Below are 10659 nucleotides of genomic sequence, written 5' to 3'. Positions count from 1 at the left end.
AGTCTAGCTGATTGTTTATGTCTGTTTTTCCCACTCACAAGGAAGCTGCTTTAAAGTGGTAACCCTGTCAGGCCACTTGGGTGGCTCGGTCAGTTAAACGTCTGACTTCTGCTCAGGTCATGATCTTGGTGTCCTAGGATTGAGCCCCATGTTGGACACCCTACTCAGCGGGCTCCCTCCCTGTTCCCCTTGTCTCTCTCCCTGGCCCCCCTCCTCCTTCCCCTCCCCTTGCTCATGCTCTCTCTCTCATTCTCTCTCTCAAATATAAAAAAATCTTTGGGTCCCCGGGTGGCTCAGTTCATTGGGTGTTTTTCTTTGGCTCAGGTTGTGGTCCCGGGGATCTTGTGGGATGGAACCTGCTCAGTGGGGAGCCTGCTTCTTTCTCTCCCTCTGCCTGCTGCTCCACTTACTTGTGCTAGCATGCTTTCTCTCTCTCTCTCTCTTAAATAAGGAAATAAATAAAATATTTTAAAAATATATTTAAAATCTTGGGGAGCCTGGGTAGCTCAGTTGGTTAAGCGTCTGCCTTCCGCTCAGGTCATGATCTCAGGGTCCTGGGATTGAGGCCTGCACTAGGCTCCCTGCTCAGCGGGGGGCCTGCTTCTCCCTCTCCTGCTCCCCCTGCTTGTGCTGACTCACTCTCTCTGCCAAATAAATAAATAAATAAATAAAATCTTTAAATATATATATAAAATCTTAAGGAAAAAAAAAGAGCGGGGACCCTGTAAGGGCACCTTGGTGGCTCAGTTCAAGTCTTGGTTTTGGCTCAGATCATGATCACAGGGTTGTGGAATTGAACCCCATATCATGTTCTTTTTTTTTTTTTTTTTTAAAGACTTTATTTATTTATTTGACAGAGAGAAATCACAAGTAGATGGAGAGGCAGGCAGAGAGAGAGAGAGAGAGGGAAGCAGGCTCCCTGCTGAGCAGAGAGCCCGATGTGGGACTCGATCCAGGACCCTGAGATCATGACCTGAGCCGAAGGCAGCGGCTCAACCCACTGAGCCACCCAGGCGCCCCCCCATATCATGTTCTATGCTCAGCGTGGAGTCTGCTTCGAATTCTCTCCCTCTCCCTCTGTCCCAACCCAATAAAATAAAACAAATAAATAAAATCTTAAAAAAAAAAAAAAAGAGTGGGGCCCCTGTCACAGTCATCTGTCTTTTCTCATATTCAACCAAGATGCTTTAATATGCTAAAGCAGACTCTTTGCTGGGGGGAAGGGGAGTGCATTTATATCACTTTGTGTCCCTACAGTACGTAAAAGTTTCCCACAAATATAGTAGGGATTAGTAAATCCTTTGTAATTTTAAGTCTAACAAGACATTCTATTATACATGCCAACACTAAGAATTTCTATATTGTTTGCATCTTTTTTTTTAAGGTTTTATTTATTTAACAGAGATCACCAGTAGACAGAGAGGCAGGCAGAGAGAGAGGAGGAAGCAGGCTCCCTGCTGAGCAGAGAGCCCGATGTGGGGCTCGATCCCAGGATCCTGGGATCATGACCCAAGCCGAAGGCAGCAGCTTAACCCACTGAGCCACCCAGGTGCCCCTGTTTGCATCTTTTGAAAGCTCATGTTATCTCAATGGAATGGGAGATCTTGGGACTTGCTTTCAGCTAACAACTTTTTTTTTTTTTAAGATTTTATTTATTTATTTGACAGATGGAGAGAAACAGAGAGAGGGAACACAAGCAGGGGGAGTGGGAGAGAGAGAAGCAGGCCCCTCACTGAGCAGGGAGCCAGATCCCAGGACCCCGGGACCATGACCAGAGCCAAAGACAGAGACTTAACGACTGAGCCACACAGGCACTCCTCATCTAACAACTTCTGATACACTGATAGGGGAGAAGCAGGAAGAAAAGGAAAAAGTAACTCAACTGCCTGGAAAGAGCCACTGATAGGGTCCTGCAAGTGTCATTGCCCCAGACTATCGAAAGCTGTCTCATGGACTTTTTAGGCACTGTAAGACATATTTGGGACAGACTTTGACAGGCAATCCAACTTAACAACAGATTGGCCTTGCTCAGTGGGAGGCACTCAGGGCCTCCTAGTAGGAGACAGGCATCTCAGATGTTGTTTACTCAGCCCAAGAAACCAGCAGAAGCCACCGACAACTCACCTGATCTGTGAATTCTAGGACCAGCTTTAACATTCAGGCAAATGTTTTGAATTTTTACCAGGAAAGGCACAAAATTTCAAGTGTGGCCAAGACCTGTGTTTGTTTCTCCTAATTAGGCTGATAATCAACTGGGCATTTTCCATCATGGGAACAAAAATACTGTAATGCCAATACCCCAGTAACCATGTTCTGATGGTAACATGTATATTGGATGAGGAATCTCTAGTGATTTGTCTTTGAACAAGTCCCCTCCCAACCCTGTTCCACGTGGGTTATACGTGGGTTGGGGGGTGGCTAATGATCTCTGGAGAAAAGTCAGAGGTTCCTGATGCCAGGTTGGAAGGAAGATTTATTAGGACTGAACTCCTAATAAGGAAGGAAATAGACACGCTGTCCCTCCAACCTCCAGGGAGTCTAAGCCTGCTCCTGATCAACAAGATAACTGAATGCTGCCTCCTCTGAGGCTCCCACAAGCTCCTCCTTTCCACCTGCTCCTGGAGTCTCACTTCCCCTACTTGGGAGGCCCTTCCACTCTTACCACCTACCGAAATCTTTGGAGAGACTACTTACCTCCCCTGGTCACAACTAATTGCTCTTTCCATGTGCTCCAATTGCCATTTGTCCTTCTTTAAGACACAGACTCATTGTGTGGGTGCCTTGTATACAGATATCTCTGTGTCCTTAGCCCCATGGTCGATACTCTATGGAATAGAAAACACTTGCCTCTAGAGAGTTTCCAGTCTAAAAGACACAAATGCATGTATGCATGCGCACGTGCGTGTGCGTATGCACACACACACACACACACACACACTACCTGTGGGATAAGAGGTACTGTAAATCTGGTGGAATACTATCAAGTATGTTACTGGGATTACTATATGTATATTAAGTATATTTCATACATATGGAGTTTTTGTTGCTAATTAGAGCTGCCTTCAAGTAGGAGGGACATTTAACACATAGTTTTGAGAGGCAGGAGAGACCATCTTCGACCTAAAAAGAGTCAACCTGACCCTGACTTCTGGATTTCTGAGAGCGGTCAAAGTGAGGGGATACTTAAGTTGTCTCCGTAGTCCCAGATGGTGGTTACCTCTCTATGGAACGTAAATCATTTTCCACTGAGACCCCGCTGGTGAATGAAAGGGAATGAAGCTGGTGAACTGTTATTTGCAAGGACACAGGTGCCAAGCAGAAGGCGTGTAACCTGGAGGAAGGCAGGGTAACCTGGAGGAAGCCACGTGTGGGGCTGAGTCTCTTGCTTCCTTAGCCACAGCCTCCCCTCCTCGATTTGAGAGCTTGGCACAATGGAGGACCAAGGAAAGCCAAGTCCCGGGTTAAATTCAAGACCGGAGGGCACTGCCAGTCCCTTCAGTGGTGAAGTGCTCCGCTGGGTTGCTGGGCAACTACTGCTGCTGTGGGGGCAGAAGTAGGTGGGATGATGAAGGCAAAGTACCTGACTCGAGGACAAGGAAAACATGGAGTGGGAGGAGTGGGAGGAGTGGAAGGAGTGGGAGGAGTGGGAGGAGTGGGAGGAGTGGGAGGGACTTATCAAGTGTCTTGGCTTTAGAATTTACAGCAGCTTCTGAAGTGTAGCTGCGTTCCCGGGAACTAAGCTGCGTTTACCTTGACTTCCGACTACGTTGGCAACAGGTTTTCTACCGCGAGCAGGAGAGGCTCCTCACCCTCGTCCCTCCTGCCTTCCCCGTTGCTTCCAAGAGCCATCTTCCCAGCTCCAGGGGTAGCCCAGAGGAAACGCGGGGTACTGGCCCTTTAAACGTGACCGGCTGCGGCCGGCGGACCTAAAACTGACGTGGAACCAGGAGTAAGCGGTGTCAGACACGTGGGACAGGAGGTGTTCATCTTGGAACCGGGCAAAGAGTTTGTCCGCTTCGGGCTATACATTTTAAATATGGCGTTAGGAGAGTATCCGCTTTTGTTTGTCTGCCTTTAGTTGTTTTCCCAGTACCCTCGTGGTGAACACTCTCAAATAAAGATACAGTTTAAAGGACAATTTGGGTTCCCCTTCTTTACCGTGCCCATATTAAAAATGGCCGCCGCCGCCTTCCAGGACGCTGGTTGCTCTGCGAACAAGATCCGGGAGGAAACACTGGGTATGCAAGTGCAGTAGGGGCACAGCTGAGGTTGCGCTTTATAGGCTCGCGGGAGTCCTGAGCGCGCCTCAAGTCAGAGTTGTTAGGTTTCGTTCAGGCTGCTGTGGGAAGACCCAGCCTGTGGGGAGCGGCCACTCCTCTCCGCCGGAGGCTCAAGGCTTCCGCCCGGCTTGTCCGTTAGCTGAGGAGGTGGCGGAGCGGGGCCCCTGCCAGGTCGTCATGTGGGCCTTCCCGGAGTTGCCGATGCCGCTACTGGTGAATTTGATCGGCTCGCTGCTGGGATTTGTGGCCACAGTCACCCTCATCCCCGCCTTCCGTGGCCACTTCATCGCCGCGCACCTCTGTGGCCAGGACCTCAACAAAACCGGCCGGCAGCAAATGTGAGCGGTGGCACCCGGGTCCCGGGCGGTAGGCAAGGGCAGAGGAAGGGGCCCGCAGGGCACGGGCGGGAACTGGGTGCCTGACCCCGCGGAGGCGGAGCCCTAACTCTGCCGACAGCTCGGGATTCTGGGAGATGAAGGGCAGCACTGGCTAACACGGAAGGGATGTTGTGGTTGAGGGGACCCTCGGGTGTATCAGGGATTCCAGCACTGGTGGCCTTCCCCACTCCCTTTCCTCATGAGATGGGCCCGCACTGGTGGGCCCGCACTGGTGTGCCCGCACTAGTGAGTGACCACGCCCCCTTTCCTCTCCCTCCGCCCCCTCCCTTTGCTGCTGGGCCACAGCCCAGAGTCCCAGGGAGTGATCAGCGGTGCTGTTTTCCTTATCATCCTCTTCTGCTTCATCCCTTTCCCTTTCCTGAACTGCTTTATGGAGGAGCGGTGTAAAGCCTTCCCGCACCATGAAGTAAGTGGGTGAGTGGGGGCGGTAGCTTGTGGCCGGGGTCTGGAAGCTACCTGAGGCAGCTGGGGTTGTTTGGGTTTGGGTGGAGGGGCTGAGGAAGGAGCAAAAAGACAGGTAGTTTTGAAAAGTGAAGTGGGCGCAGGCTTGAGCTGTGACCTGCCCGAGCCTCCCCCAGTTTGTGGCCCTGATAGGTGCGCTCCTTGCCATCTGCTGCATGATTTTCCTGGGCTTTGCGGATGATGTACTGAATCTGCGCTGGCGTCATAAGCTGCTGCTGCCTACAGCTGCCTCACTACCTCTTCTCATGGTCTATTTCACCAACTTTGGCAACACGACCATTGTGGTGCCCAAGCCTTTCCGACCCATTCTTGGCCTGCACCTGGACTTGGGTGAGTAGCCCTGCCACCGCTGCCCCTGTGGCTCCTACTTCAGGATACCCTCACCCTGGGAGATACCTAGCAGAGCATCATTCCTGGTACTCCAGATTCTCCTCCAAGTGTCCCTGACTTGTCCCTGTGTCTTCTAAGATCCTTTCTGTTGGTCCTTCGTCCAATCCTCTGTCCCCACCACTTTTTTCAGCAGAATATCCTTAAGTCCTCATTTCTATGGGTGGCACACTTCTGTCTTCTTCCCCTAGGGATCCTGTACTATGTCTACATGGGGCTGCTGGCAGTGTTCTGTACCAATGCCATCAATATCCTAGCAGGAATTAATGGCCTAGAGGCTGGCCAGTCACTAGTCATTGCTGCTTCCATCATCATCTTCAATCTGGTGGAGCTGGAAGGTAGGTGGGATTGGGAGTAGGGAGAGAAGAGAAGACTGAGTCCTAAGGAGGTTGCCTGATACCTGGCTTTGGGGAGTTCCGGGGGGAAAAAAGCAATATATGAAGATATATTAAATGTTAAGAAAGAAAAAGAGCAGCCCTGTCATTTTTAGTTGGATTGGCACTAATAGGTAGGCCATAGTCTTCTGTTGAATGTAAACCGTTTCACAGAACTTCTAAGTCAGACTGCGTCAGTCTATGACCATGATACAGAGTAAACCCAGGTCCCTTCCTAAACTTGTCCAAGTATAGAGGGAACCACATTTTGTGCATCCTTCAAAGATGACTAAGTCTCCCTCTTCTGGCTAACAGGAGCAGTTGCTGCTTCCTTCTGATACCAGTTCCTCATGTTTTTTAGACAAAACTGAGATGCTCACTTATACAATTACTTCGACTGACAGCACCCAGTCTAGGTCAAAACTCCACCCCCTTGCTTTCTCCCCAGAATCACTTAAAACAAATCCTCCAAATACCCCCTTACTGAGGCATCCCATGGTTGCCTGTGGTGTGTGGTCTCCAATGTTTCACTTGTTGCAAGTCAGTAAACCCAGCTTTGAGTGCAAGTGTGTTTCTGGTGGTCTTTGGCTGATGGATATCAATGCTTATTAAAACTAACCACTTTTAGGGGCGCCTGGGTGGCTCAGTGGGTTAAGTTGCTGCCTTTGGCTCCGGTCATGCTCCTAGGGTCCTGGGATCGAGTCCCACATTGGTCTCCTTGCTAGCGGGGAGCCTGCTTCTCTCTCTGCCTCTCCCTGCCACTCTGTCTGCTTGTGCGCTATTTCTCTCTCTCTGGCAAATAAAATTTTAAAAACAAACAAACAAACAAAAAACAACCACTTTTAAAGCATTATCTCATTTAAATTTTGTAACATGTGGCAGGGGTTCTTGAGAACCATATTTTATAGTGGAGGAAACTGGGGGCAAGAGAATTTAAATATGTCATGATTGAGGTCACACAGGAAGTAAAACTGGTATTCAAACCTAGGTCTGACTGATCTAAACCAAACTGAAGACAGTAACTCATTTAGGAAGGGTTCATGAACGAGGGTGGAATATTAGGAATTGCCTGGGTGACACAAAAGGCGTAGTGAGTTCTTGAATGTGACTTGGGAGACATGGAGAGTACCCCTTGCGACAGAACTTAGAGACAAAAATAGGACCCAGATATGCAGGGAAGTACTGTCAACTTCTCCTTTTGTTTTCTCCTGCTTCCAAAGGTGATTGTCGAGATGATCATGTCTTTTCCCTCTACTTCATGATACCCTTTTTTTTCACCACCTTGGGATTGCTCTACCATAACTGGTAAGTGGGCCTGTGGCTGGGGGGATAGCTATGTGATTGTAGAATGAGTATGATCCTGGTCATGACCCGGCTCCTGGAGAGGCTAAACCTGCGCACACCTATGTTGAGTGTTTTCTGGGTCTCTCGTTGGAAATATTCTTCAATTGCTCTCTGCCCCGGTCGCAGTTAGAAAGAAGTGGTGTGGAGCCCCCAGAAGAGATGAACGCAGGGCCTTGGGTACTGGACAGTTGCTGGAAGAGCTAGAGTCTCCTCTGGGCCAGAACTAGAGTCAGGGCTAGCCCAGGGCCCAGGGGGTGGGAGAGAATAGATGGATAGTGCCTCCACCACTGGCTCAGATCCTCTCCCCCACACAGGTACCCATCACGGGTGTTTGTGGGAGATACCTTCTGTTACTTTGCTGGCATGACCTTTGCCGTTGTGGGCATCTTGGGACACTTCAGCAAGACCATGCTACTCTTCTTCATGCCCCAGGTGTTCAACTTCCTCTACTCACTGCCTCAGCTCCTGCATATCATACCCTGCCCTCGCCACCGTATTCCCAGGTAGCCACTTTGGGGCTTGAAAGGGACATCGTAGCTTTTTCACTTGGGTTGCGTAAAGCCAGCCTTATACATCTGCTGTGCAAAGGGAGTGGGCCCAAAGAAGGGCTCTTTCCACATGGTTAGCCCTTCTAAATTACAGAGCACATTCACCTACATAATTTAATTAGCTCTGATCACACAGTAGTAAGCAGAGCCAGAAATAGATCTTAGGTCGTTTGATGCCATGTTTGGTGCTCTTCCTATTAATTGACCACAGTGAGGAGAGTTCTTGGAGTAGTGGCCCAGTCACATAAAGCTCTCTTCCCCCTGCAGACTCAATACCAAGACAGGCAAACTGGAGATGAGCTATTCCAAGTTCAAGACCAAGAACCTCTCTTTCTTGGGCACCTTTATTCTAAAGGTAACAGGGTAACAAGGAGGTAAGGCTCTAGGCCGTCATTCGGAATTCAGGGACTGGGGATCCTAGGCCTGCATCAGATCCAAGGGGAGTTGGGAAGTACGAAGCAGATCTCCATTGCTGAAGCAGAGTTGAAGTTCTCTCCACCTCTGGCCCCTCCAGGTAGCAGAGAGCCTCCAGCTGGTGACGGTGCGCCAGAGCGAGCATGAGGATGGTGGCTTCACGGAGTGTAACAACATGACCCTCATCAACTTGCTCCTTAAGGTCATCGGGCCCATGCATGAGAGAAACCTGACCTTGCTCCTGCTGCTGCTACAGGTGTGGTCAGGGAAGGGCTTTATAGCTCCTTGTTTCCCTTTCTCCATGGTTCTGACTCTAGTGTGTTTCTCCTCACAGATCCTTGGCAGTGCCGTCACGTTCTCCATTCGGTACCAGCTTGTCCGGCTCTTCTACGATGTCTGAGTCCCCCGATGCTTGCCCTTTACTGCACAGTCTGCAGGGTTCCTGACTCAGGCCAACCTCTTTCCTGACCAGGAATGCCTCCTGGCCCAGGCCTCTACCCACCACCTCTTCTTCTCCCCCAGATTTTATACTTAGTGATTCCGTTTCGCTGTGATTATTGACATCTTGGGCATGACTTGCCCTCTACTGACTGTTGGACTTTGCCTGTGGCTTCCTTCAGCTGCCATTCTCCCTCTCCATCCCGTCTTTACAGCCTCCTGAGGTGGGATACTGCCACTTTTATGCAGTTACCCACTACTCGGACTCTCAAGGAATATGTTGGGCCTGGGGATAGAACCCTGGCTGGGGGATAGGGACACAGGCTTTAAAATTACTTGATATTTGACTATAAATTAAGTATTCTGATTAGTAAGGGCAGACTGCGGGGGTGGGCGGGAGCCAGGTGCTCCCAGTGGTGACAATAAAGTGTTGTCTTTTTCTTGTTGTTGTTCCTGTAGGTATATTTCCTATATGGGCATTTGAGGGTAGGTTGGGAGGGTTGGTGGAGCCAAGAGGATGCCCATCCCTCTGCCCAGTCCTTTTCCTTTCAGCACAGCAGGCTCCTTGTAACAAGAAGTGAACAGAAAGAACTGAGATCAGACGGAACATGTTGAATAAATATTGAAATCCTCACACTTCAAGTGGCGGGGAGAGCCATGAGGTTGGAGTTAGCTTTGTCTGGTGTGGGACAGAACTTTTTGAGGGGAACAGAGGGAAGGGATCCCATTTCCTCTCTCTTTCACTTTCCCTTTGCAGGGTGGGAGGAGGGAGAAAGAAGGAGAGTGACCAGACCTGGAAGGGGAGGCAGTGGTGCAGACCCCGTTCCTTTAAAAATCCTAGGCCCTCACAGATTTCCCAGAGGCTCTTGGGGTGGCTCAGACTCCACCCTCTCTGTCTTCCGGTTCTGGGCTCCAGCTGTAGCGTTTAAATCTGGCGCCCTTCACGTGGATTGGCTCGCTCAGGGAGGGGTTGGCTGGCTGCGTGCTACCACTCCTCCTCGCCTTTTTCCCCGGGCAAAAGGTTTTCAAATTGGGCCAATCGGCAGGCGCGCTCCCTCAGCCGTGGCGCGTCACGGAAGGGTTAACTGCAGCCAACCGGAGGCGGGTATTCGAGAAAAGAGCCAATCAGGAGGGCGCGGAGGTGTGCCCTGGGGGCTTATAAGGGCGGCCCCTGGGCGCGCGCGGCAGCAGTTGGACTGCGGCGGGCGGCAGTTCGTTGGTTCCGTTCGAGGCGTCCCTTTTCACCGCTCTTCTACCTCGCGCAGCATGTCGGGCCGCGGCAAGACCGGCGGCAAGGCCCGCGCCAAGGCCAAGTCGCGCTCGTCGCGCGCCGGCCTCCAGTTCCCAGTGGGCCGCGTGCACCGGCTGCTGCGGAAGGGCCACTACGCCGAGCGGGTCGGCGCCGGCGCGCCGGTGTACCTGGCGGCGGTGCTCGAGTACCTCACCGCGGAGATCCTGGAGCTGGCGGGCAACGCGGCCCGCGACAACAAGAAGACGCGGATCATCCCCCGCCACCTGCAGCTGGCTATCCGCAACGACGAGGAGCTCAACAAGCTGCTGGGCGGCGTGACGATCGCCCAGGGAGGCGTCCTGCCTAACATCCAGGCCGTGCTGCTGCCCAAGAAGACCAGCGCCACCGTGGGGCCGAAGGCGCCCGCGGGGGGCAAGAAGGCCACCCAGGCCTCTCAGGAGTACTGAGGGGCGCCCGCGCCGCAGCCGGCCCCCCATGCCACCACAAAGGCCCTTTTAAGGGCCACCACCGCCCTCACGGAAAGAGCTGAGCCACGTCGGGCCTGGGGCGGGTGGCCGCGGCGCTCGGCTCCCCCTCCCGCGTCGCCGCCGCCGCCCGGCCCGCCCCTCCCCCGCGCGGGCCCGCCGGTCCTCGCGCCCGCTGCCGCCAGGCCGGGGGGCGGCCCGACTTGCCTGGCGCAGAGGCGCGAGGCCGCCGCCGGGAGAGGGCCGGGGGTGCGCAGCTGCCCGCCGCGGCGCCCGTGACTCAGCCGCCCGGGCTCCG

General features: G+C 52.3%; 2 protein-coding genes across 4 annotated transcripts; both read left to right on the top strand.

The window, feature by feature from the left end:
* The first annotated feature begins 4217 nt into the window (after positions 1–4217).
* On the top strand, positions 4218–9085 carry DPAGT1 (dolichyl-phosphate N-acetylglucosaminephosphotransferase 1). 3 transcript variants are annotated; one of them, XM_044258008.1, is made up of 9 exons: positions 4225–4618; positions 4964–5084; positions 5257–5470; positions 5719–5865; positions 7122–7206; positions 7560–7748; positions 8061–8148; positions 8308–8463; positions 8542–9085. In XM_044258008.1, the coding sequence occupies exons 1-9, from the start codon at positions 4458–4460 to the stop codon at positions 8605–8607; spliced, it is 1227 nt and encodes a 408-aa protein (XP_044113943.1). In that variant the 5' UTR covers positions 4225–4457; the 3' UTR covers positions 8608–9085. The 3 variants fall into 3 exon arrangements, with proteins under 3 accessions (XP_044113942.1, XP_044113943.1, XP_044113944.1); XM_044258007.1 differs by having other exon boundaries at positions 4218–4618; positions 8308–9085; XM_044258009.1 differs by lacking the exon at positions 4964–5084 and having other exon boundaries at positions 4557–4618; positions 5273–5470; positions 8308–9085.
* Positions 9086–9841: 756 nt separating this feature from the next.
* Positions 9842–10405, top strand: LOC122912355 (histone H2AX). Its single transcript, XM_044258006.1, has one exon. The coding sequence runs from the start codon at positions 9912–9914 to the stop codon at positions 10341–10343; it is 432 nt and encodes a 143-aa protein (XP_044113941.1). The 5' UTR covers positions 9842–9911; the 3' UTR covers positions 10344–10405.
* The last annotated feature ends 254 nt before the right edge of the window (positions 10406–10659 follow it).

Source organism: Neovison vison, chromosome 7, assembly GCF_020171115.1.
Source record: "Neovison vison isolate M4711 chromosome 7, ASM_NN_V1, whole genome shotgun sequence".
NCBI classification, from domain to species: domain Eukaryota; kingdom Metazoa; phylum Chordata; class Mammalia; order Carnivora; family Mustelidae; genus Neogale; species Neogale vison.
Note: the sequence above shows the minus strand (reverse complement) of the source record. Positions and strands in the feature narration are given on the sequence as shown.